The 26,923-nt window shown below is 44.8% G+C and overlaps 1 protein-coding gene across 1 annotated transcript in view; it reads right to left on the bottom strand.

Moving 5' to 3' along the window:
* Positions 1–253: 253 nt before the first annotated feature.
* Positions 254–26,923, bottom strand: part of LOC144770678 (suppressor of tumorigenicity 14 protein homolog) — a 111,322-nt gene continuing 84,652 nt past the window's right edge. Inside the window, exons 13-19 of the mRNA XM_078655394.1 lie at positions 22,443–22,550; positions 18,795–18,908; positions 10,910–11,032; positions 9,531–9,714; positions 8,078–8,346; positions 7,634–7,770; positions 254–1,285 (exon numbers count right to left, since the gene is read on the bottom strand). Coding sequence (XP_078511520.1) covers positions 1,124–1,285; positions 7,634–7,770; positions 8,078–8,346; positions 9,531–9,714; positions 10,910–11,032; positions 18,795–18,908; positions 22,443–22,550 — 1,097 coding nt within the window. The 3' untranslated portion in view covers positions 254–1,123. The remainder of the gene's footprint in view (positions 1,286–7,633; positions 7,771–8,077; positions 8,347–9,530; positions 9,715–10,909; positions 11,033–18,794; positions 18,909–22,442; positions 22,551–26,923) is intronic.

The following is a 26,923-nucleotide window of genomic DNA, read 5'->3' as shown; positions in this document are numbered from 1 at the left end:
AGAAGCTAAATGCTGCAATTGCCCACTTTATTGGTACTTTATTTACTAACCTCAGAAGGATGGAAACCTAGTTGTATTTGCCATGGTTCAAACTTGGGACCTGTAAGTCATAGCAGATGCCAGCAGTAAGCTCTTACTTGCAGAGTCATATCGTTGGCATCAGATTTATTTTTCAGATCTAGCCCACAGCGATAGTCTGTCAGTGGCTCTGCAGCATGCAAGCAAGAACTCACAAAGCACTCATAAATGCATATTTTTTTTTTTAAAAAAAACTTTATTTTTTACACAGAAACAAACTTGAGTTTTGTGGGTGACTGAACTCGAGTGATACGTCTTCTTGACACTCGGTCAGTCTATTTGCTGGGTCTGAATCCTAGAGGCAATGAGGAAAACCACTTCACTGCTTTGAGGGAGGATGAATAATGGCCTGTAACCAGGGAGAGAGGATGGGTTTCTAGCCAGAGGAGAGAATAGGGTAGAATTTGGGCCAGAAAGAATATTCACATCCAGATCTGCATGAACACAACCCATAGCTTCTTGTAGAGATTTTGCCTGGACATTCTCCAAGTATTTTTTATTGGTTAGTTGTTGAAGTAAAATAAGCTATATACATCATAAAATGTGCTGACCTTAGACAGGAGTATTTATTTCAAGGAAATGTTAGGAGGTGTACGTGGTTAAGAGGAAGATTTCACTTGGAGTCCTATAGGAATGACTGAGCACCTTTGGGGGTGGGGGGAATTAGGGGCAAGGCAATGATAAAAGGGGGGTCTTGATGCTTATGTCCTAAAGACATGTACCAGGAATAGGTTAGAGAAAGAGTGCCGGCTGAACCAGTCCAGCTTAATATTGCCAACTGTGCACACCCGCATGTGCACAGCTTGCAAAGTGCCCCTAAACATGGAAGAAGAGATGCCGCCTTATGGAATGCTTGCCCTCTGCACGTCAGGTGCCATATTCAATCCTTTTTTTTAAATGTGCATTGTCCACTAGGGATGTCTATTCCTTGAATCTCAGACAAGATGATGGAATTCCCCCGGCAGTCTGAATTTTAAAGACGGTCCCTGGAGTGAGGGGGACAGGATCGTCTGTGCAGTCATCAGAATCCCAACAAGGTTGCTCCTCAGATACCGGTTTTCGCCTTCACCCATGACCGTAGAATCGTCACCCGGCTGTACACACCAGGGTTATTCTTCCGCGCGCAGCCCTCGCCCCAACTGACAATGCCTGCCAGAAACCAGGTACCACCATCCTCCTGGCAAGAGAGCGGGCCGCCCGAGTCTCCCTGGGGAAAAAAGGAACACATTGGAGTCAGATGAGAAAAGAACAATCTCATGTTCAGAATCTGAACTGGACACAGAGGGGCTAGGTAGAGGTAAACAGAAGGCAGGGGAAAGATAGCACGTTAAAAAGGGACAGGGGACAGTTTGAGGGGCCAAAGAAGAATGTGGAAGAGAGTAAGGGTGAAGGCAAAAGGGATCAGGCTAAAGGGCTGTGCAGAAAGGGATCGACTGAGGGGCCAAGGCAGTGGGGGGTGGGGGGAATGGGGTGGGATATAGGCAGGCTATGGGGTCAAGCATTGTGGATCAGTGGGGAGACTGAGGAGTGAAGGTTGCGTAGAACCGGGGTAAACAGAGGACGAACTGGAGATGAATGAGACCTAAAAAGACAAAGGAAAGAGGAGTCGATGTGATAACAGAGGACTCAAAGTTACTGGGGGTGGGGTGGAGAGAAAGCAACAGAATAAGAGATTTCATAGGGCGAGGTGTGGGGAGTCAAATTAGAGGCGGGAAGGTTTAATTCCTCCAGTGAAATGTTGTGCCTCTGCATTACTCTTGTAATGTGGAGTTCAGCCAAATTCCACCAACCCCCGCATGGCAGAATTTTTCCCCGCAAATCTCCAGAACTCCAAGTACGATGAGATTAGGCACCCCGTAGCACCATTTTCTAATACAAGCTGAAGCGGTGAGAGGGCTGCTTCAAGTAGATTTGCAGCAAAATCAACTTGATTGGCTGCGCCATGTTTAACACTGCGTGGTGCCATTCATGCTGATTTTTCAGAGCTGCTCGCACGGTCACTAAATTGCAGCATGACATGCATATTTCCGCTCATTTGTAGAAATCTGTGGAATTTCTATGCAACACAGAATTTATCCCACCCCTAGTTGCAAGAAGATATGCAGGTCCGGACTGGCCATAACGGGCACTGTGTGTTTTTCTGGTGGGTCAGAAGTGTGGGGACTGGTTTTGGAGTGGTGGAGCAATGTTACTGATGGCCGGTTTTGCAGCAGTGCTGAAATATCAGCCCCTGTAACAAAAGCAGCAGCAGTGTTTCCCACTAGCACCCAACACCCCCACCCTGCAGTCTTCCCCCTCCTGCGGAGCCAGTCAAACTTAATTGCCAGGGCTGGTCTGCATTCTCACTCCGGCCCTGATGATATTAAGGTGGGGAAACCAGACAGGACAATGAGGTGGGTGAGACATGACTACACAGGGGGAAAGTGTGTGTTGTCGCTCACAGCTGCTTCATTACTATTTGAAGCCCATGCCAGACGCTTTGCGCAGAGGATGCGCGCTCACAGCGAGACGTTGTCAAATTGTTTTAACCTCGCATGGCGATCTAAGCTTCTATCGTTTTAAAGTTTTTGACTATGCTGTTTTTTTTTTTAATTATGTCAATAACGCACTATTTTTATGTATTGTATTTGTGTAACTTTTATGGTTTTGCATAAAAAAACGAATAAAGTTTATTGACTGACTTTGCTTCTTACCTGCACTCCTGGGCCCCGCTTTGAACTGCACTGCTCGCCTGTCCACCACGGGATTTCCCGATTGTGTGGAGGGAGTAAGCAGCAACAACACAGCACTTTCGGGCCTGAGGCTGGGGGAGGCGGAGACTCCCGGTCAGCAGCCTAGCTGCTTCATTACCATTTAAAGCCCTTGCCAAAGGCAAGCTCGTCTGCGCCCGTCCGCGCCCGGCTGGGGTCAGGGGTCATAACCTATGCCCGTGCTCCCTCAGCCACTATCTAGTATTCCCCCCAATACCTCCGGAGTCTTAGGGCAAAACAACTGGTAACTGTATCGGTCTTAATTCTATGACTCATGGAAGACCAAACCAGCTGCCACCACTGTGCATTTAAGTTTTGCCCTGCTCCCGAAGTCCAGATCAATTCTAATAGGGATTCCACTCTAACAATGCTGCTCCTGAATTGCAGATCATTTCATTAACATGCAACCGAAATCACAATTCTACTAGAGGAGGAATGCCCGGACGTTCTTTTCCTGACTGAAACTTGGCTCAACAATGAGTCCGACACTGTTCTTGTGCAATCCCTCCCTCAGGGCTATCTTATACAGTGCATGGATTGTAAGAACGGTAGAGGGGAGGGTATAGCAATTATCTTTAAAGATCTGTTTAAATGTCGAATCACCACAGACCCTTTACCAGACTGGGAGTGCCTCTTCTTCTCCATAGGTTTCTCACCTACCTTCACGTTCTCAGGACTATTAATTTACCAATCACCGGGGGACGTCGGCCAATTCCTCATGGCCCTCCCGGAAACTGTTGCCAAATTAGCCAGCTCCCCTTCTAACGTCTTGGTGTTAGGCGATCTCAACCTGCACTTAGACAACCCTACGGCTTTGATGACATTCGAAGTGGTTGGGAATCTGTCAGCGCTTCGGCTAAAGCAGATGGTAACTGGACCAACCAATATCAAAGGGCACCTTCTTGACCCCATTTTCAGTAACTGAAGAACTGAAAGTAGGAACACCATCTCTTTACCGTGATCGAATCATTTCAAGAGCCCCTATCATTGAACATTATGGGTTCTATCCCCACCCCCAACGCAGCCAGATGCACAGATAGCAACTGGGCTAAACTCCCCTTAGAACATTGGGAACAGTACTAGACTCCACTAGGCCAGCTAGTGATCCAAATCCCATCTCGGCCAATAATAAATTGAATACATGGATCGAAAGTTCACTAGAGGAGGTTCTTCCAAAAAAGCCACTCCCAAAATATGCAGGCATAGGCTCACTCCATGGTACACCCCGAAGTTACAGGAACAAAAACCAATTTGCAAAAGGTTGGAGAGAAAGTGGAGGAAGGACTATGAAGACTCCAGTAAATTAAAGTACCGGGAGACAATTAAAACGTATCAAGCGGAAATTAAAGCTGCTCAAGCCTCATTTAATGAAGAAAAAAATCAATTCAGCATCCAAATCCCCCAAGGAAATCTTTAAAATTGCCAGAACCCTTCTAAAACCACCCCCGCAACAAACGGTCACAGACGATGCCCTCGCCCGCTGTAACAACTTAGCTGAGTTTTTCCATCAGAAAATACAAAATATATACTCATCCTTCGCACTGATAGTCACAAAACCTCCGCACCAGTCTATCTTTCTCAAACAGCCCTAGAGAAAATCCCTTTACTGGACCCGACAACATTAGAAGCCATTATGGCTCATGTAAAATCAGGTTCCCCCAAGGACCCCGCGCCTCCCCATGCACGGACCCAGGTCCCTAAAAATATCCTCCTGCAATCCTTGACTTGGTCAACGCTCTATCACCACTGGTGTGGCCCCCCCAGCTTGGAAATGAGCAATGGTGAAGGCACTTCTTAAAAAGCCTAACCTTGATCAAGATAATTTGGGGAACTACCACTCCATCTCTCTCCTCCCTATGCTCAGCAAGATTCTAGAGAGGCATGTTCATACCACTCTAGTAGAGTTCCTTAAAACTAACAACCTACTTCACTCTTCTCAAACAGGCTTCCGTCCCCAACATGGGATGGAAACCGCCCTTTTAGCAGTAACGGAGGAATCCAGGAGAATTCTGGATCTAGGTGGTACGGCAGCCATCATCCTCCTGGACCTCAGTGATGCATTTGATACCGTCAACTATGACATACTGATCCTTAGGCTTGGGGGTCTGGGTGCGACAGGTGGCTTCATTACATGGCTCAAGTCCTTCCTAGAAGATCGTACCTTTCAGGTCTTTGAAGGCGAGGTTCTCTCCAAACGTATGTCCCTCAGTTGTCGTTTGCCTCAGGGATCCTCCCTGAGCCTCACACTATTTAACGTTTACATGCGTCCATTGGCAGAGATAGTCCGTCCATTTGGCATAAAAATAGAAGCCTATGCTAATGACACACAGCTCGTGGTGGCCCTGAACCATCCGGAAAAGTCATCTGGCCGCCTTGGAACTCACCAGTCTTTAATTCTGATCTATTTTGGGCCAAATGTCAGATTAAAAGTCAAATTTTTTTAAACATACAATGCTGGCCCTACACTAAGTTTTTTAGCTCCTTTATTTGAGCAACAAATCAATATTATTCCCAGATTTGTTCGGTATGATTTATTTATACCCTTTTACTTTTTCATTTATTCAATTAGAAGTTCATATGAGTGAGAAAAACATAAACAGACATTACATACACTTATTCAAAGACATTATACATAGAGAACAAAGAAATTAATCAAAACACTTCCTATATACATTGCACTGTTATTATGCAGTAAAATATACAATCCTTCTTTCAGCGAGGGATAAAGTCACGTTCAAAAAGGAGAGAAAACAGATTTAATGAAAGCAAATATATGACTAGATGGGTTTAATCAATTTTCTAGTCAATCCGAGGAATAATTCACTCCTTGCTACTGTGGACTAGTTGTCTCCATTTTGCCAACGCGTTTCGAACGCGTTATCTTATTTTACGAGTTCTCATCAGGGCTTTATCACTTCTTATCTTAAAGTAATTTCTCGCAGTTTTCTTGGGTTCACCTTTTTCTTTTTTGATCTTTGTTACAGTATCTTTTGAGTGCAGCTGCTTCTATCTCGCGGTCACTTCATTTTATGGTGGGAAACCGCCACTGTTGCGGTGTTGTGCTTTTATGTTCAAGAATGCCTAAAGGGGTCCTGTTCGTCTGCCTTCAATTCTGGGCTCAGCGCGCTCGCTCCCGCTCGTGAGCCGCGGTGATTGAGTACAGCAGGTCTGAGCAGTTCTGAGCAGGAGGAATTAGGACACGAACCGGGCTACGGGGAACACGGGATAGTGAAACGCCGCATCGAAGACGAGCGGGAGCGAGCGCGCTGAACCCAGAATTGAAGGCAGACTAACAGGACCCCTTTGGGCATTCCTGAACATAAAAGTACAACACCGCAACAGTGGCGGTTCCCCTCCATAAAATGAAGTGACCGCGAGATTGAAGCAGCTGCACTCAAAAGATACTGTAACAAAGATCAAAAAAGAAAAAGGTGAACCCAAGAAAACTGCGAGAAATTACTTTAAGATAAGAAGTGATAAAGCCCTGATGAGAACTCGTAAAATAAGATAGCGAGTTCGAAACGCATCGGCAAAATGGAGACAACTAGTCCACAGTAGCAAGGAGTGAATTATTCCTCGGATTGACTAGAAAATTGATTAAACCCATCTAGTCATATATTTGCTTTCATTAAATCTGTTTTCTCTCCTTTTTGAACGTGACTTTATCCCTCGCTGAAAGAAGGATTGTATATTTTACTGTATAATAACAGTGCAATGTATATAGGATGTGTTTTGATTAATTTCTTTGTTCTCTATGTATAATGTCTTTGAATAAGTGTATGTAATGTCTGTTTATAATGTTTCTCACTCATATGAACTTCTAATTGAATAAATGAAAAAGTAAAAGGGTATAAATAAATCATACCGAACAAATCTGGAAATAATATTGATTTGTTGCTCAAATAAAGGACCTACAAAACTTAGTGTAGGGCCAGCATTGTATGTTTCAAAAAATTAGTATATGGTCCAGCTGCCCCTACGTCCCAGGACCTATCTCCTTGTTGTTACAAAGATTAAAAGTCTAGGCATCTGGTTGGACCACTCTTAGCTTTGAGCATCAGGCGACAAAACTATCATCCACCTGCTACAGCCAACTGAGGATGCTTCGCAAGATACTCCCTCTCCTCCCATTCCAGGCAAGAAGAGTTATGATTCAGGCTCTTTTACTTTCTCGCCTGGATTACGGGAATGCCCTCTACCTAGGAGCCCCCAATTTACAATCTCTAAGGTCCAGACTCTCCAGAACTGTGCAGCTCGTCTGCTTCTCCAAATCCCTCATCGCCAATCTGTAAAACCTGCATTAAGGAGCCTTCATTGGCTACCTGTCAGGGAGAGAATCCAATTTAAGGCCATGTGCATCACACACAAGGTCTTCTGGGGACAGGGGTCTACAATCAGTCGGTCCATGATCACTCCATACCAGCCAAGCAGAACTCTTCGTTCCGCTCCTCTCTCTCTCGCCACACTCCCAAATATAAACAGAGTTAGATGTGGCGGACACTCTTTTTCTTACAACTCCGCCAAACTTTGGAACACTCTCCCTCCTTACATGCGTAAGGAATCCAACCTGTTGCCCTTCAGCAACCTGCTCAAAACTGGTTTCTTCCAAAATTCCACCTAATCCTGGTCTCTCCCTGCTCCCGTCCAACCCCAGCGCTGGGATGTCTTAGGGTAGCCATGGCGCTATATAAATGCTTTTTTCATTTCATTCATTCATTTTATTATTAGCTGTTGCCAGTTACAAAGGCAGCACTGAGATGGGAGCCTCTACTATAAGTCCAATGCAACATCACCCCTTTACGTACCTGACAAGCGTCAATGCCACCCGTGAGGTAGCCACTGCACACCATACGAGGAGTGATCTGGCCTTCGGTGACCACATTGCAGACTGTGTCATTGATGACCTTCACTTTGGCCTTCTGCAGCACCACTGCCAACACTCCTATTGAAGGGTAAACAAGACATAAATGCAATGGATGACAATCGGTTCACCATAGTAAGTACAAAAGAGGCAGAGGGTGAAAAAGATGAGAAGGCCATAGGAGTGGAAACGATGAGCGATAGCAAGAACAGGAAGATCTAGAAAGCACAAATGGCCAGCTGCTTGTCAGAAAAGGCACGAGAAGGAGAAGAGAAGTAGCGCAAGTTTCAGGAAGCGTGAAAGTGCCCAGCAGGTGCATGTCGAGCCAGGCCAGAAAAGGATGCACTGTCGGGACAGCCAGAGGTGCACATTTTAAGCTCATACATACCTCCCTCGCTGAGGAGGCCCCAGCCTGTGACATAGCAGGACATGCCAGTGGGGAAGATATGCGTGGGGGCTGGTAGACAGATTGGCGTGATTGTGTCGGTGAAGACCAGTGGCTCTTTCAGCTCCAGCACAGCAATGTCGTAGTCAAAGGTGTTGTCGTTGAACTGACTGTTCGTGATGATGGTCTTCACCCCCCTCACCTGGACATCCTTCAGATTGCCCTGGGTGCGCAAGCCGCAGTATACTGTCCAGCTGGCAGCACTCGCGTAACTATAGGGGACATTTGAGAGAACAAAGTGACCTCAGTTCTAGGAGAAAACAGTTCTAAAGTGGGTATGAGCGCATGAGGAAACCAGTTATGTGGCAAAACACCCTGCTCTCCGCCTGGGAGTGTGAATCAGACTTTGTACAAGGAGGTAGGCAGAATAGACTCAAAATAACAATGGGGCAGAGCCATATCTGTTCCACCCACCACTATTACAGAGGGACCCGAACAGAATGGGTGCATTCTCATCCCAGCACACTGGGTCTGTACAGCACAAGAACCCATGAAACCAGGGCCGGACTGGAACCCAAAGCAGCCTGGCAATTTTGTTGGGCCAGCCCCCAGGGGAGGGCACAAGTGTGAATCAGTGCTGCTTTTGTTACTGGGGGCAGAAATTGCAAAACCGCAGCAAAACCGTCCCACAGTAACAAAACTGGAATCAACCTTTCCAGCCTCCCAGAGAAATACCCGATGCCCACTACCGCCAGTCCGGCCCTGCATTAAACATTGGACAAACTCTTCTTAAATCACATGTTGCCCAGCATCACCCAGCGGGGCTGGAAGAATGCTTACTTTTTCTCTCACTTAGGTCACATGGGTGGGAAAGACCACTTTAAGCCCATCACCCTCAACATAGGTCTTGAACAACACCTCGGCTTTACCCATTTCTAGCATGAAGGCCCAGATACAACTCAGTGGCCGTAAAAAAGAGCTGGAAGGGGTTTAACCAACCATGGTAGACATCTTCACATAAAAAACAGGCAGCATCCAGCACATTCCTGAATTCCACAGCCATTTTTCAAAAGCTTATTTGTTTTGTCTTTTTAAATACCGGAGAAGATCCCCCCTTTCACATCCTGATCTCTGAAACCACCTACCCCTCTACTGATTAGATAGTTGGACCTGTATGACGTGCACCAACACTCCCTACTGTCTATACCTACCTGCCTCCCACCAGGTGGCTCCGAATTAACATCCTGACTAAGTGACCGATTTAAATCTTGGTGGTCGGGTTACATGGATATCCAGTCTGCCGAAATATAAACCCCATTATATACCATGCGTTTATATTATGGCAGAAGGGACATCCATCACCGTTGTGAAGCAGTAACTTATCTGCCAAGATTTGAATCAGGCCCGTAATCATTTCATTTCTAAACACCCCCCACGCCTGCATAGCAACACTCACTTGGTCCTGCCAATGGTCTGGAAACAGTGTGCAGCGGACACCAGCCAGCGCTCCGAAATGATGGAAGCCCCACAGGTGTGGCCTTGGCTGCCAAAATGCAGGCTGACCTGCCAGGGCCATTCCCCAACATCAGCATCAGTGCCACCCACGATGAGATTGTGTTTGTAGGGCCGGACTCCGCAATCTGAAAAAAAGGGAAAATATGGGAGCTTATGAGGGGGTGGTTCATGGCCTCGTTTATCGCATCCAACCAGAGCCCTCCCAGTAAACCCTCCTCTGGTCTGGTGTCTAAGACTGAAGGAGGAGAGGGTGGAGAGCAAGAGTGAGTGAAGAGTCGAAAAAATGGACTAAGATGGTTGATGCGGAAGCAGGGGGAGGGTATGGTTGCTAAATATCAGTATGCTTTGGGGCTCTGTCCAAAAACAGAATGGTGGGGACATAGCTGTTGGCTGTAGGGATTCTGGGGGTGCTGCAGTGCCCAGAAATAACCATGCTGGAACTCAGAAGGTGAATGGGCAATAAGGATCCCTTTAAATTTTGTGTATATCCGGTCACATTTGCTGCACGTTCAAAGACAAAGGTCAAATGTCAGGCTAGGTCTTCTGACAAACTGCTGCTCATTTGGAAACTGGAGTGTACTTTTATTTCTCGGATTGCAAAGTGAGAGGATTTTGTAAAAGTGATCTAGGTGACAATCCTGCTGGGTACAGGAAAGGCTGTAGGATGTCAGTTCTTTCGAATACATAGTAACTATTGAGAAAGTAACTATGCACATATTTCAAATTATATCAGTAATTCAGAAAGGACAAATAAAGAGCTTTTTTGTACTTCTGAAGTGTGATGGAAACAAAGATTTTAATAGGATCAAAAGAAATCAAGAGACTTTTCTTGGTGCAGTGCAAGTGATAAATATTCACTGAAACTATTTCCACACATTCGCTTTTGCGCTATATTTTTATCAGGAAATCTGCATGTCCCTGTAAATTTAGTGGCTATTTCAAATGAAAATGTGCTGTCTGTAAATAACAATGTGCTACCTCACCAGTGCTCCAAAATGCGCCACCAGCTACATACCGCACCCTCTCTTGCTAAATGGGCGAGGCACATTTGCTGCATGTGTGTTTTTTCTATTATGTATGGATCTTTCACAATCCCTAGGACTTCAGTGATATAAAGTTAATGGCTGCACCCCCACTCTCAAAATGGTTGCAGCACCAGCGATGGAAGACCGACAAGGGCTCTGGATGCAAAGAATGCCTAAGACGCCATGGTGAACGGGGATGGGTAGAGAGAAGGGTTTGGGAATAAGTTAATTTAATCCCTTAAAGTAACAACCTCAAACCACATGAAGCTTTCAAAAGGGGCAACTCAGTACTTACTGCAGTTCACCTCATCAGACCCATCGGGACAGTCCTCTTTCGCATCACACTCTGGGTTGACCACACCGATGCAGACCTGACTTTTACACTTATACGTGAAATCTGTGCAGGCGGTTTCTGTGGCTGGAGAGGGTAGGTGACCGGGGAGAGAATGAAGAGTTTGATCAGCTTGAGACAGGGAATGTTACTCAGTAACACTTCAAGGTTTCAACAATAGATGTAAAAAAAGAAAATAACCAGAAAGCCTTATAAGACACACGTCCAAACCTCTCCCACATGTAGAACAAACCATGGGCAGTATTGGGGTGGGCGTCACCAGCATAAGTGAGAGACCAATCACTCCCAACTATCAGACTTCAAATTAAGAGACGTGCTTATGCCAATAAGCATACTCCTTGGTTTTCACACTCTTGCACCCTCCTCGCTTTCATTTTAGCTCTGCTATGCTATACATGTGCCCTAATGTATACTTACTAAAGTATACACAAAAGTGATGGAGGCAATGCTTGAATTAACCTCAGCCACTTGTAATTACTCCGGCCGCATCCCAGTGCATCTTTATTTTACACACCACGCCACCTCAGTTTGAAGTCAAACACATCAGCCTTGACTCTGCTCCGATGGAACAGTTTAACCTGTACGGCCAGGCCCTCCCTGAATCGGAACGTAAGCAACAAATGGACCAGTTGTGCCTTAGTTATTGCTCATCAGCCAGGTATAGCTTGGTTCCAGTGACACAATGGGCACGGACACAGGTCTGGGCATACCTGTCCCACTTTGGGCAACTTACTAAAGTATAAAAAATAATTGATGGATGGAATGCATTGAATTAAACACAATATATACATATGCACAAACGATACAGGTAACATCACAGATAGCAGTGCTAGCTTTACGTACAAATGCACACACAACAGGTGCAGGACAAGAAGCTACAGTGCATGTTCACCCCACACACTCAGTCAGGGTTCTATGTTTTATGATAATTATTTTACTGATCTTTACCTCAAGCATTTATCTATAGCTCTGTGCTTTGGACAAATTAAGATACATCTAGATTTCCCCCCCCACATGGATTATGCCAATAAATATACTTTCACATTTACATGTCTGTAGAGTTCTAGTGGTATATGCATTCATAAGTGTCCTGCAACAACGTTCCCTGGCTAAACTGCTGGCCACAGTAGGCATTCAGTTACATTATTTTACATCTGTAACTCATCTATTGCTCACCGTTTATCCAGTCTTTTAAAAATACATTTATGAGGAGGATGTTGGGTATGGCCACATTTTGAGCTCCTCTATCCATGACTAGGATGTTGCCCTAATTTACATCCATTTAGAGATAGAGGTTACCGCTCACAATGATGTTTGTATACTCACCATAGCAAAGAAGGTTGGTGTGGGCAAAAGAATATGGCAATTCTTATGAGTTTACAGTATTCTTTCTATCCCATCACTCAGCCACCACCTATTTATTTATTTATTTATAGGTTTGTATAGCGCTAGAATCACTCCTACAGGAGTATCTCTGCGCTTTTGACCAGGGATCAGCAGCATATTAACAGTGAGGGGATGAGTTAGACTTCATTTTTAAAAAGAACTGTTTTTAAAAGTTTGCGGAAAGTCAGATGTTCTTTACATTGTCTTAAGGCCAAAGGTAACTTGTTCCACAACTTAGGGCCAGTAACAGACAAGGCTCTGCCTCCATGTCTTACTTTTTTTATGTGGGGGACCACCAGAAGGAGATTACTACTAGATCTAAGAGACCGTACTGGAGCATAAGGAATAAATTTCCGTTCCAGATAGATAGGTCCCTCTGAGTTTAGACATTTGTGGATCAAACAACATATTTTAAATTTGACCCTCTGTCGTATTGGAAGCCAGTGTAGGCGGTTCAGGAGAGGTTTAGAAGCAGTCCTCGGAGGGGCATTCAGAACTAGGCGAGCCGTCGTGTTCTGGATCACCTGCAGCTTATCCAACACACCCTCATTGGCTGATAATAGTAAACCAGAAGGGATGGTTTCAATTGTATTTCACATTATCAGAAAGGAAGGTACTTTAAACATAATTCAAACAAACACTTTTCCACTTCTGGAAGTATTTTCAGTATGTGCCGGACTTAAGATTCAGGTTTCTTCTTATTCATCTCTTTCCCTATTGCAGCAGTGTAGGGGGCTGGCTTAGTATATGATACTCACTTATGGAAGTGTAACACCCCGCACTAATCCAGACAACCCCTATGGTGATTTTAGAGTTTGTGGTCTTAGACAACCTTAGAAAGCTCTCCAAGTGGTAGCTGTGGAAAGCAGCCTTCAGTCTTAGTCCAAAAGTAGTCTAGTCTAAAGCCGCTTGTTTTACCAGAACATAATCTTATTGGTATAGACTAAGTGAAAAAAGCCACACCGTGTATTTATACAATTATGAATTTATTGGAAGACACCAACTAACATACAAATATCTCCTACTTGGAGAAATACACTATGCACACAATACTTTACAATAAAAACAGGTATGTAGCATGAATATACAGTGGCCGCCAGGGGGAGACCAAACCATATACTAAAATAGGGGGATGCAAATCGCGACTCAAGTCAAGGCTGTGCTCAGAGGACATAGAAATGCCGAGGATCCAAGGAACCACCTGAGGTAAGTAACAAGGAACCCCACGGAGGCCATGTGCAGTGTGGGAACACAACTGCGTGCTCAATTCAAGTCAAAGGATAAGTCGTAGTTGCAATTTTAAAGACGCAGGTCCCTTCCAAGTGAAACTTGAAGAAACCCCATGGAAGACAGAAGGTTGGAGAGCAACCCCGCCCGTGGGTACCCTAGAAACCAGGATACCTACACCAGGGAAGCTGAGGGCATAGGTGTGAAGTGGTGTCGGAAACCGTCCTCTAACTCAATGGAGATCTCCAGGAAGATGCCACTGCTTGAGAAGGTGAAAGTGTCTGGTGGAACCCAAATGTGGATTCAAACTGAGAAGTGCCTGCAAGCTGAGGGGACAGAGTCTCTGCCACCCAGCAGTGACCAGGAGTCATGGATGACTAATGCTCACCGATGTTGCAGGAGAGTGGACGGTGACCTTGGAGCTGCAGCTGTGTGGACCAGGAGCCATTAAAAAGCGGTCACACATCAGATGTGTAGAGTTGAGGGGTCGGTGTCCGTTAGAAGCTCCAACAAGCCTTGGCAACTGCAACTAAGGTGGAAAGCAAAAAAGGTGCAAACTCGGGATCAGCAAGATCCAAGGGACTCACCACAAGAAGGGGAGTCAGGACAGGCCCCGAGCAATCGGGGGTGCCCACTGAAGTCAAAGAAGACCCTCAAGAGGACCCACAAGCCAGAGGCACTGGAGTCACGAGAGGACCTTGAGTAGCTCACCAGGCGACCCATGGTGCATGAGCTGCGGAGAGGACCGAGATCTTGGTCACAGGAGATGCTTGAGGTGGAGGCTATTTGGAGCCCAAAAGTCTCTCAGGAAGAGAGCCAACACGCCTTTGCAATGACAAGTCGCCATGGTGCACAAGGGTTTGGTTCCTGCGGTTCAGACAGCCTCAAACTTGGTATGAAGACAGTGCAGGCCTCAAGGGAGTTGTAGAACCATGAACTGTGTTGCTGAGTCTTTTGGAATCCCTAGGAGCCCAGGAGCAGCAGTCTGTTTAGGTTGATTGTAGTGCCTGCAGATGCAGGATGTAAAACATCCATCTTCTCTGCATGGTCATCCCAGATATGTTTTACTCTTCTGGACCGTATTTTTGCTGGTTTCTTTTTTAAATTCTGTGCACTATACCCCTTCTAAACAGGAATAAAGTGTCTGTGCTCTCTTTTAAACATGGCTAAACATGGTTAAATTGGCTTATCGTGACTTACGTATTTAACTTGCCTATACGCCCTTAGTAGACGATTTGGGAAAAACACCAAGGGGCTGTGGACTTCTTGGTTGCAAGCACCTAGGGTGCCATCCACGGGGTTGGTGTGTAAAACATGACTTTAGGCCTACCATGTCTAGCCTGACTGCAGAAGCCTAAAATCCTGCTTTGAAACCTGTCAAAATAACCTTTTTGCCAGGCAGAAAACCCTTCTTTTTAAATATTAATAAATTGCACCCAAGTACAGCTTGTTGTCCACAAGGTAAGCTGCTTAATATTTAAAAGTGGAACATATGCAGAATTTAAGTCGGTATGTTGCTCCAATGACTAGACCAAACTGAAACGGGTTTGGCTGGATCCAAAAAATGTCAAATTACAGATTAGTGTTCACATTACAGGACCCAAGATGTTTAATATAAGGGTCGTGGTATGTTATGTTTATAATGCTTGAGCTATGTGACCTTGCCCCTAAAGCCATTAGTAGTGTGCAACAAGGGGCATATTCGGATTGGATTCTAAAATCTTTCACTGGGGCAATGTGGTCCTATAGCCCTTCCTTGGGGCAGTGTAGGGCCAGCAAAGGCCTGCTGGTAGAGGGTAAGGAAAAGGCTACTTACCAGTATGCATCTGTTCTTGGCATGTAGAGCTGCAGAGTTGCACACTATGCATAGATTGCCACCTAGTGTTGGGCCCGGATGTTTGCCGTTTGTTTTGTAGAATAGTCTTTTGAAGTCACGGGATAGGTGACTCCTCCTTTGGATGATACTGTGCATGGCCATTGGCTCCATCCCCAGATTGTTTTTCGCCATTAGGGAAGCGATGGAGCTGTATAAGAGATAGTGATGTCCATGTGATATGTATCTAATTGAGAGAATACTGGAACAGATAAGGGTAGGCGGGGGGGCGTGTGCAACTCTGCAGCTCTACATGCCAAGAACAGATGCATAGTGGTAAGTAGCATTTTCCGTTCGAGGCATATGAGCTGCAGATTGCACACTATGCATAGATTACATAGCAGTTCCCACACCTAGCGGCGACCACCAGTATCTGTTGCAGTTGTTGGAAACAATTTTTAGTACAGCCTGGCCCACAGTGGCTTGTTTAGTTTGCACATCTACACAGTAGTGCTTTGTGAATGTGTGTGGTGTAGACCATGTAGCTGCTTTGCATATATCATCTAGGGGAATGTTCCCTAAGAATGCCATTGAAGCCCCTATCTTCCTGGTAGAATGGGCTTTTGGTTGGATTGTTAATGTACGCTTGGCTTTGTGATAACATATTTGTATACATTTAACAATCCACCTAGCGATCCCCGATTTATAAATGAGATTGCCTTTATGTGGCGGAGAGAAAGACACAAAAAGTTGTTTTGTTTTACGAAAAGTTAGTGTCCTTTCAATGTAGTACAGTAATGCTCTCTTGACATCTAAGGTGTGCAGAGCTCTTTCTGCGACAGTTTGAGGCTGCGAGAAAAATACTGGCAGCTTAACAGATTGATTTAGATGAAAAGGGGAAATTACTTTTGGAAGGAATTTTGGATTAGTACGAAGAACCATTTTGTTATGATGCATTTGCAGAAAGGGTTCCTGAATGGTAAATGCTTGCAGTTCACTAACCCTTCTGGGGGTGTGGGGGGGCATTCACTCCTTTGGGAGGCAGCCTGGATGAAGATCAGAGGCGGTACAAGTTTTGAAGCTCATCGTGTTGATGTGCCACTTCACTAGCAATCCTGTCAGGAGGTGAAGGTGTCACCTTCTTCCACTCCAGACCTTTGTTCCCAACTCCTGGGAGTGTTCACACCTCTTAGCGGGGGGGGGGGGTCAGGGGTCAGATTGCTGTCTTGGTGGCAGCAGCTGCAGGCTGCCAGCCAGAGCACAGTAAAGGCTAGAGCAACCAGGTGGAGAGTCTTCGAGTTAGCCACCTAGGTACAGGTCACAGCAACGCTGGCATGAAAATCATCACCAGGATGATGAGACAAGTGGTTTGATATCAATCATGACTTAAGCAGTACCGTAATGGACCTGTCAACCTTTTTGGGATGCCCGGGTGCCAGCCCATGTTATCCTATGTCCCGCTGATCACTTACAGTAGCGCTTAATGGAAAGAGTCTACTATAGGGACAAATAAGTTTACACTTATATGTCTACACCTTGAATATAATGCCGCCTGCCTCCTGGGCTAAGGAAGGCTTCCTTCGGAGTGACTGACATATTAAAAATAGTGCAAGGACCCTGCCACTCATGCGGAGGGCAAATTAAAACATGAGGAATTTTCACTGCTTCTGCAGTCTGCAAAGGCAGGCCTGCTGTCATCGGTTTACTTGGGTCACGCAAAATGGTACAATCAGTGCTTCAGGCCCTGGTCACCCCTTAAAATCCCATACCCTGGGTTCCACTTAGCAGGTGCTTATAAGGGGGTTATATCTGCATGGGTGAGGAAACAATAAGGGAAAGCTGCATGGGTGAGGATAGAAAGGAAGAATCAAATCTGCTGATAAAGTTGATTTTGTAAAGGTTGCACCTGATGCAATTGAGTTTGACCATAGCGCTCTGTCCCTAACCTGGGTCATTTAGACATCCAGAGTTTTTCAGTCATATGTGCAGCATGGATGAAGGTATGTGCCTTGCAGTCTATGAAGCGCCGCGGTCATTTCTTTAAAAGTAATGTTATAACCTGCAGTGATCTAGAACAGGTTTCTCCAAAGTCGGTCCTGGAGGGCCGAATCCATGCCAGATTTTTAGCATTTCACCATTTAGATAAATGGTTATCTTAAAAATGTGGCATGGATCCGGCACTCTAGGAACGACTTTGGAGAAGCCCGATCTAGAAGGTGGGATTCACTGAGCTGTCGTACAAAGGATCGGCAGGTGGAGGAAACCGTGCAGAAAAGTGCATTGATTGTGCTCAGTCTAGAGCACCAGGTTTTGAGTGGTTTTAAAGTCAGAGGGAGCAAGACGTCCATCTTTTCCAGGGCCAGCTTGTCAACATAAAGAGGACTGGGTGATCTTATAATAATTCAGACCTAGTTACAGGAAGGGAGTGGCATACCACTAGGTGGTAATCATTGTTGGCGTCTTACAGTCAGCAGCAGCTGGTGCAGGTAAGCACAGTGGGGTGGGGCGCTGCAGAGGGAGAATGTCATCAGACTTATTCTGTCGTCTGTCGACATCCTCCCCCTGCAGCGCCCCACCCCACAGTGCTTACTTGCACCAGCCGCTGCTGACTACAAGACACCAAGCACGGTGGGGTGGGGCGCTGCAGGGGGAGGATGTCAACAGACGACAGAATGGGGCAAATTCAATAAATAAATAAATAACTCCTATTCCGTCGTCTGTTGACATTCTCCCATCCTTACTGCGCTTACCTGTACCGCCCGTTGCTGCTGCTTGGAGTACAGATTGGCTGGAACTACCCAGCAGAGTGCACAGATGCACATCATTTGCACCATCACGACTGAAATGACACATACCAGTTAGTTTATATGGTAATCCTTACTAAAGAATGATGTTAAGCAAACCTGCAGATAGTCTGCTTACTCACAAGGAGGCTGAACATTTATTCCATTAAAAAAAAACGTAAAAAACATTCTAGCTGAAATTTCCATTCAAGCATTATATTCTAAGAAAATCTGAACAACTTTACCAGACATTTGTCCTCACAGAGGTGAAGTGGCTCCCCTCCCACTGACTGGCACCTCTAAGAGACTGTCTGTGAATGGGTCACAATCAGTCACATACCAGGCAACAAAGACCTAAGCATGCCATGCGAGGCAACATGTAGCGGACTCTACCCAATATCACCTATATTTCTTTTAGCCATCAATCATTCCAGGAAATCAACAATTTTCCCACATATCCCCGGCCCTTCTAATTATGGGCATGTTACATTTTCAAAATGAAGTATTCAAAACATGCACTCCCATGACCTTATTGAACATTCCATCTCCCCCCCCCCCCCCCCCCTCCTTGGTTTCTCAACCTCGCAAGTTACTGGTCGACCCTTGAATTAGTACATACTGTTTTTGCACAAGTCCTCGTCACTTTTATCGTCACAGTCAAAGACGCCATCACACCGTTTAACTCTGGCGATGCACGCTCCACTGGTGCACTTCCACTGGTCCGAGTCGCACACTGTACCGGGGAGAAGGAAGGCAGAGAGAGGGCATCAGAAACTGAAGCAGTCACGAAGTACAGTTTACCACTGATGCACACCATGCTAGGCGTCATCAATGGAAGCGGGCTAATCTAAGCAGGCCCTTGCTTCATCCTTCCAGTTGTTTTTGGGATGGCAACATAAGGTTAGCAGATTGGGCTCTCACACCTTGATCAAGGAACTGGGTGCCAATACACCCAGGTTCCAGTATGGACCTTCACCCTGGGCTCAGAGTAAAATAATCTATTCCTCCCTATCTCAAATGAAAATATAGACTCAAGAAACATCATAAACCAAATTCATATACAATCACATCTGAACAATCCCTCAACATTCCCAAACATTAATAGATGAGGAAAAAATGTTTCCTGTATAGGTTGTCTGTATCCAGCTAAGTGCAGAGATATTCCTCCGGAGATGATTCGCTGAGCTATAACAAGTGTTGCTAACATAACAAGTGTAATAGGATTCCAAGTTTCATTACTTTGTTACATTATTAAAGCTTGAGGGGAGGTTGTATCCACTCCACATCAACTGCTTACCCGAGGACATCGGCCAGAGATTGACAGTGGCAGAAAGGGCATTCAAATTCCAATAGGGCATGGTCGGTGCCAAGTCAAACCTACAAGAGGAGTAAATGTCTTCCACCAACAAAGGATGCACTACCCGTTTGATTAGCATGTGTCGTTGTACATAAGGGAAACTGTGAAAAAGCATCTAACCTAATCAGCCATGGCAAACTCTTACCATGTGTTACATCCCAAATACTATTCCGGGACTTCACCTTACCTTGGCCCTGCTCTTCCTAGCTATAAATGTGCACTGGCACTACAGGAAGATCAAGTGCAGTCCAAATATGGTGGAATGACCACAGCTACAGCTAGCCTTTAATTTAGTCACGTTTGATTTAGGAGCCTACCACCAGTATTATTTAATGCAGAAACTGCCGAACACCTGACCTGCCTGGTTTGGATTCAAGCTCATGCCCCTTTCTTCCATCACCCTACAATCTGGTCTCTTTCTCCACACTTTTCCATGTTATTACCCACCTTGGTTTTCTCATTTGGTCACGGTCCCTAAATCTCTCTTCCTCCAGATAGCTTCCTTTTCTGCATTTCTCCTTCTTGGTCTGGGTTTAAGTCCAACAGTGATAGGTAGGTCTTGGGTCCCAAAAAGAAAGATGGCGACAATCACAAGTACCTACTACAGCTCTTCACTTTCCTCCCTTTAGACTGTGTAGTCCAACTCCTGTACTTGGTTTCCGCCCTTTCTTAATGAAGGAGTGCTACAGTATTTTCCGTTATCTAAGGCTGTATCTTATTCTACTCCTATAGAGATTGGTGGGAACACCTTTTCAAAAGGTTGGTTCCCTCCTCTACCGCCTGTCTATTCCTCTTCACAAGCAGCAGGCAGTCACTGGCCAACAGAGAAATTACATAATTATGCCGCAGATATGTCCCATCTTCTCCAGATTCCTTTATGTAGAGAAAATATCAAGCCAAAGCTTCTTATCGGTGTAAAACAAAGAACTGCCTTCCAACATAGCCGGCTTGAAGAGTTAGCTGGAGGTTTACTATAGGGCAGAAAACTGGCAGTACCAACCCTTTTTTAAACATGTACACAGGAGAAGTGTAACTAACTGATGATTGGCCCCTGGACTGGAATCCAACCCCATTGGTTAGCTTGTTTTTAAATCCAGTTGCAGTCCAAGGAGTATTAATGGGTCAGATGTACTAATGCAATGATTGCAATTCAGGACCAGTATTTGTGCAGCCAGTGTGGAATTTTACAAACTGACCTGAGTACTAATCGGTTAGTACCCAGTTTTCCAAATGCGAATGGGTCAGAATCCGACCTACCTCATTAATATTCACGAGATTGGTCACAAAATGCAACTCACTTCGTCTGGTGGCTATCACAGGGATGGTGGCCTACTGGGGTCAGCAGATACCATGTGTGCATGATTACCTTTAAATAAAGAAATGTTTGCTTGTAAAGCAACCGGTTTATCTTTAAAACAAATAATCTGGGCCGCCTTTTAATAATGTATTTTCTTCCTGAAGTTTGAGAGTGGGCAGTGATCCCATGTAGCACTGCCTGCTCTCCCTGAAACTTTTTTCAACATTCACAAAAGGACAGAGGTCCAAAGGGGGCTGCTTCGCTATTGGGACTGGTTTACCACCCCAACCTGTACAGAGGTGACTCTTCAATGATTTGCATCCGGAATTACATTTGCAAACCACTGAATTCAGTATTTAGAAGGGAAGCCCACAACATGGCTTTTTAACAAATAGGTCTTTATCCAGCTACAATTCTACTGTAGGAGTTCGTAAGTCGATCAACTCCTAAAAAGGGATTCAGAGTGCTAGCAACTAAAAAAATGGTTTGTACATCTGGCCCTGTATTATTCCCTTTTATCACCGGTTTTACATTCGTCCTCAGCCAGTTGCTCCCTCATCCACCTCATTCGGCTTCCCAACTCTGTGCTCGCATCTGTTGCTCTTTCGCTTTATTCCAGGACCTGGTTCGTGTTTAGCCATCTGCAGAGAGTCCGGGTCCAAAACAATACAAAGCTACGCTTTTGACAAATGTGACAACAATTTCAGGGGGGTGGTGAGGGAGGGGGAAAATGCACCAAAATGGCCTTCAACAAATGATTGAACTTCCTGCTTGTGAACTAGTGGGGGTGGGCTTTCACCATTTCTTGGATCCACTTTAGCGACTGTGCTTTTCCCAATCTCCGTTTTCTGATGCTCCTTCTCCCATCTAGTCCTCCTAGTTACCTTCCTCCGCTCTGTGATCCTATTCCACATTCCCCATCACTCAAGTACAGTTTTCCACTCTGTATTCGCTGTGCTCACTTTTTGTTTAAGAACTCCATATTTATAATTTCTGAATCTAGTTGCGAGTGTCTTGGACTTCAATCGCATCTCATCATTGCAGCTGCCCTCTAATGCGCTCATCCCCCACCCTTTCCTCCCATTCATTCAGTTTCTGCCCTTCCCATAATAGGTCATAGCTCTTAGTCTATGGCTTGTTCACTGACATTGTCCCATAATACACCAGCTCCCTTTCGTAACCCACAGCTCATGCAGTCGGTGCACAACAACTCTAACCACCACTGCAATGCACCTCTGCAGAACTCGCAGGCAGCACTTACTGCCCCATGTCTCCCATTTGCATCATAGTGTCCAATAGTCCAAGCGCAAGGATCACTGTCCCTCCAGAGTTGAAGCCATTGTTTCCCAAGAGTCTATGCTCCATGGCAGACCACAGTCGTTCATGAAGACCAGCGGTCTGAGAATATTCTGGGCTTACGTTTTAATGAGGATTTATGGACTTCTCTCATGGAGGCCACTTACAGACCAGTTTCTCACTCTTAGCCAAGGGATGAGGTGCAGCACATCTGGAAATCTCAATAAGGAGTCACTAACAGGGTTCATGGCAGATCCCCCAATTATACTGGTGTCCCACAGCCCAGGGAAATGGATCTCACAGTATTGGTCACTTACTGCAGTTTCGTTCATCGCTGTTATCGCCGCAGTCATTGACGTGGTCACAGACCCACATCTTCGTCTTGCAGAGGCCATTGTCGCAACGGAACTGGGCAGCATCACAGACTGTTGGTAAAGTGAACAAAGGTCAGATGGCGAGTTTCTAAAAGTTGCTTGTATACATAAAATGTTTTTGATTAGTGATCCACAAATATTTGGTTACTGATTGGAGCAAAAATCATTACAAAGTAACTACCGCAAACAAGTTACTGTATCAATTTGGCACGTTTTCTTAGTTTGTCAGATACCTTTATCTTTGAAGTGACTATTCAAATCAATTTTAGGGTATTACTGAAATAAGTGCTTCACCACAAGAAGAATAGAATGGCCCCATCACTTGTGCCTCTGCATGTGTTGAGGCCCTGCACACTCATCCCTGCTTAGACACACCGTCTCAACTTCCCATGACTCAGCGTACAAATAGGTATCCATTATCGGGCAACCAGCAAAAGGAAAGGTGGGCAGTTAGGAAAAGAAAAGGTAGAACAATAATGTGGGGCTGTAATCTCTAAAGTAGTAGGTTAATTACTGTGAGTACCATATTCCTTGGGCCATTCCATGGTGCACGCGAGGATGGCAGACAGTTGAACTAACCAGACAAGATCAATTTCAGCTGATTCTTAGAATCGCACCTTTCATGCTGTCCAAGAGTCTGCATACAGTTGGTAAAGGCCTGACATTATCAAGCACAGACACAAACACATGCACTAAATCACAGTTGGCAGCCTGTACTCCTGCTCCCATCAGAGCGCCTGTACATGTAGCAGCCATGTTAGGGTCAGGCAGTTTGAGCAAAGAGTTGAAAGTTTATTAGCTCATCTGTGCCATTACAGACAAGGATGTAGTATATGCAAAATACAAAACTCAACAGAATGCATGCAATACCAAGTGTTACTCTCTTATTAAGCCTCATATGTGAGGTGTAGCAAGAGTCCCAGTGACAAAGTGAGCTCAGCTTCCTTAACCAGGCATCCGACATGTTGAACAACTTTTTTTATATAGAAGTAAAAAGTCCAGAATATGAAAGCCAGAATCCAGTTGAACACACAGCTGTTTCTCCGTGAATATTCGATCACTTGTTTGTAGGTCTACACGGTTAGGGGCTTGATCTACCCATATGCAAATAGGTATTAGCATCACCACAATAGAGGTAGTACAGTTTGGTTCCCCTTTTATGGGCAAAGAGCTAGAGATTTAGTCACTCAGTTTTCTTGAATAAGAAACTGGACAGTAGCTTATAAGGGACTATTGAACCCTATGTCATTAAGAACAAATAATATTGTAATTTCCAACTCAAGTTCTAGTGAATCTGATCAAGAGAGAATTGAAAATCTGTAAACCTGGCAAAAAAATCCCAGAAATTAGGTCTGTGTGACTAGGATTCCTTGAAGATATTCAAAGATAAAACTTGATCCCCAGAGGTCTTCTCATTAGCACGGATGGAATCTCAGAGCCTTGACCTGGATACACAGCGATTGGAATAGGCTTTTTGGAGGACTTATGCAAAGTAGTCAGTGCCAATGGGGAGGGAGGAAATCAGAAGCAGACATTAGGGGTGTGGAAAGATGCACTAACTTTTCAAGCTTCTGATAGTGCAAAGGTCTGCCTTTCAAACCATCATAGAACTGCTGCAACTAATGACTGGTCAAGGAAATAAGAGTACTGGCGGCCCTCTAACCCTATGCAAAGTGCCATCTTTATTTTATTTATTTAGAGTTTTCTATTGCGCGAACTAGACCCTAGGTAGGGTATCAGAGCACTTTACATAGTGAGCATGATATGAATAGCATAATAGTAAACATATGGCATATAAAAACAACATATAGAAAGTAACACTATAGCATAACGAAGATCGGGGGATAAAAGCAGAATAGAGAATTGTTCAAAGCAGTACGAATCTGTTTGAGATTGTGCGTGTCTTAGCTTCGAATCATCATTGTACGGAGAGTATAGGCAAGTTTGAGGTTGAAGCTGGTGAGGTGTTTGTGTGGATTTTAAGGGAGGAATTTGCTCATCAAGAATAATTTTGCTTCCTTTTTGAAGAGAGGTATCAAGGTGATTTTTCTGATGAATGGCAGAAGCGAATTCCAAATTCTTGGCGCCGCTCCAGAGAATGCTCTGTTGGAGGTTTTTGTCTTGTTGAACCATGATGATTCCAGGAGTATATTATCTGTGCTCCTAGAGTGTCTGTTTCCTCCAGATAAGGTACGTTTTTGGGCTAGGTACTGGGGGGTGTTGTGGTGTAATGCCTTGTGAGTGATGCAAGCCATCTTTAAGTGAATACGGGCTTCATAGGGTAAGCAGTTGAGTGCCTTCAAGTGTGACGATATGTGGCCAAATTTCCTAGATCCTGTTATGAGTCTTGCTGCGGCGTTAAGACAGACCTTGAGGGGCAGTAGAGATTTTGGGAAGCCCTGAGAGGGTATAACAACCGTACTCCAACCTCGATATGACTAAGGAATGAACTGCAGTTTTGAGGTCCGGGTTCTCGATGAATGGCTTCATTTTTCTGAGATAGCTGCGGTGAAAGCGGGCATTTTAGGCATCCCGATGATGTGAGCTTAGAAGAGAATTTTTTATTTAGGGATTAAGGCAAAGACGTTTGCACCACTATTTAAGTACCGTGTCTAAGTCAAAAAAAAGAAGGTGCTAGAACCAGGAATGTAATCCCTATACAGACCCAACAAGGAAGATGAGGGGACCCCACTTCCTTGATTCAAGACTTTGAAAAGATGGACAGCACCCTTCGTGGATAAATACACAGTTTATGATAGAAAATGTCCCAATATTTGTTAAATTACATGTAACATAGTCATAGTTGTTTTCCCAATGAGTATATACACAAGAGACTCCAATTTTTCAATTTTCTTTCTTTTATTCAGTTTTTCATTTTCTTTAAGATATTCGCTGATAGCCAACGCGTTTCGTCCGTCACCGGACTTCTTCAGGGCTGGATAAAATGTTTAGTTTTCACAATCACGGATACTGCATGATTTAGCATCTAGATGTTGGTAAAATATCAAAGGAAAATCCTTTCCTGTATGTGAAACGCTGCTAGGTCAGAGATGAGATGTTGACAAGTCATAAGGGTATTTCGTCTGGCCAAGGTAAGCCATGAATGCCATGAATGCCGAAACGGCGAGCGTAGCAACAAGTCCTCTGGTTCCTGGTTGATGATGTGAGCTTGCATGTTAAAGCTCTTATCCAGTGTGATTCCAAGTGATATTGTGGAGTCCACCAACGATGGCGCGCAGTTCAGAGCAGTGATCATTTTGGTCCATTCCTTTGTTTCCTGGGAGTTATTTGGGGAGAGGGGTAGGGGGAGGGAGATTTAAAGAAATTCAGTTTTTTGTGAGTTTAGCTTGAGGAAGTTAGTTGCTAACCATTGGACGGTTTTCCGAGACCTAGATTCATTGTCTTTATCTCTTCTATGGAGGTGATCTTGATGTAAAGTTGAGTGTCATCCGCGTTCATGTGGAAGGAGATGTCTGCCTGCTGTAGTAGATCGGTAAGTGGTTCGACATATAAGTTGAATAGACTGGGGGGAAAAGGTAGAGCCTTGTGGTACTCCTAGTAGGTTAGGTGAGGAAAGAGAAAGAATCTTGTCGGTCATGAACGATTGCGTTCTGTTTTCCAGAAAGGATTTGAACCACAGAAGGACTGTGCCAGATAAACCCATCCGGTTTTCTAGTCTTCTTAGAAGTTGTGTGATTGACCTTATCGAAGGCTGATGAGGTCAAGCAGGTTTCATTGCGGTCAAGAGCTTGGAGGGAGTCGTCAACTATATGCAGGATGGCTGTTTCTGTACTATGGCCAGGTCTGAAACCCGATTGGTGGGTGTTCAGTAGAATGAAGTTTGTGATGTGTTGGTTCAGTTGTTGCTGAACACATTTTTCCAAGACCTTTGCTAGCATGGGAATGTTGGTTATAGGTTGGAAGTTATTGGGGTCAGAGGAGTTAGCTGTTGGTTTTTTGAGGATAGGGGTGACTTGGCCAGTTTTTACGCAGTCCAGGATGTGACCATGTGTTAGCGAGGCATTGATGATTTTGGGCCAGAGTGGGGTGATGATATGGTAGATGTGGGGTAGGCAATTAGATGGGATGGGGTTATTGAAGTGGTTGTTGAGTTTGGTAGTCGCTAGAATTTTGGTGATGTCATTGAGATCGTAGAGTTTGAAAGTAGACCAGTGAGAGTTGTTTTTGGGCAGAGTTAGCTTATGTTCTACTGGGTTAGTGGCTTGAATAACCTTTGAGGTGGCGGAGTTGATTGCCGCCATACTAAGTTAGAGTTGTAGGGAATTTGTTTTTGCTGCGAAGAAGGAGGAAAATTCTTCACCACTCAGCTGCAAAATCGTTGTTAGGAGTGAGGATTTTGCCAATTTGTTCAATTGTTGTTTTAGGATGTCGAAGAGTTTTTTGGTCTATTTCTGGCCTTCTCA

The sequence above is a fragment of the Lissotriton helveticus genome, chromosome 7 (genome assembly GCF_964261635.1).
Source record: "Lissotriton helveticus chromosome 7, aLisHel1.1, whole genome shotgun sequence".
Lineage (NCBI taxonomy): Eukaryota > Metazoa > Chordata > Amphibia > Caudata > Salamandridae > Lissotriton > Lissotriton helveticus.
The sequence above is the reverse complement of the archived record's forward strand: the minus strand, read 5'-3'. Positions and strand labels throughout refer to the sequence as shown.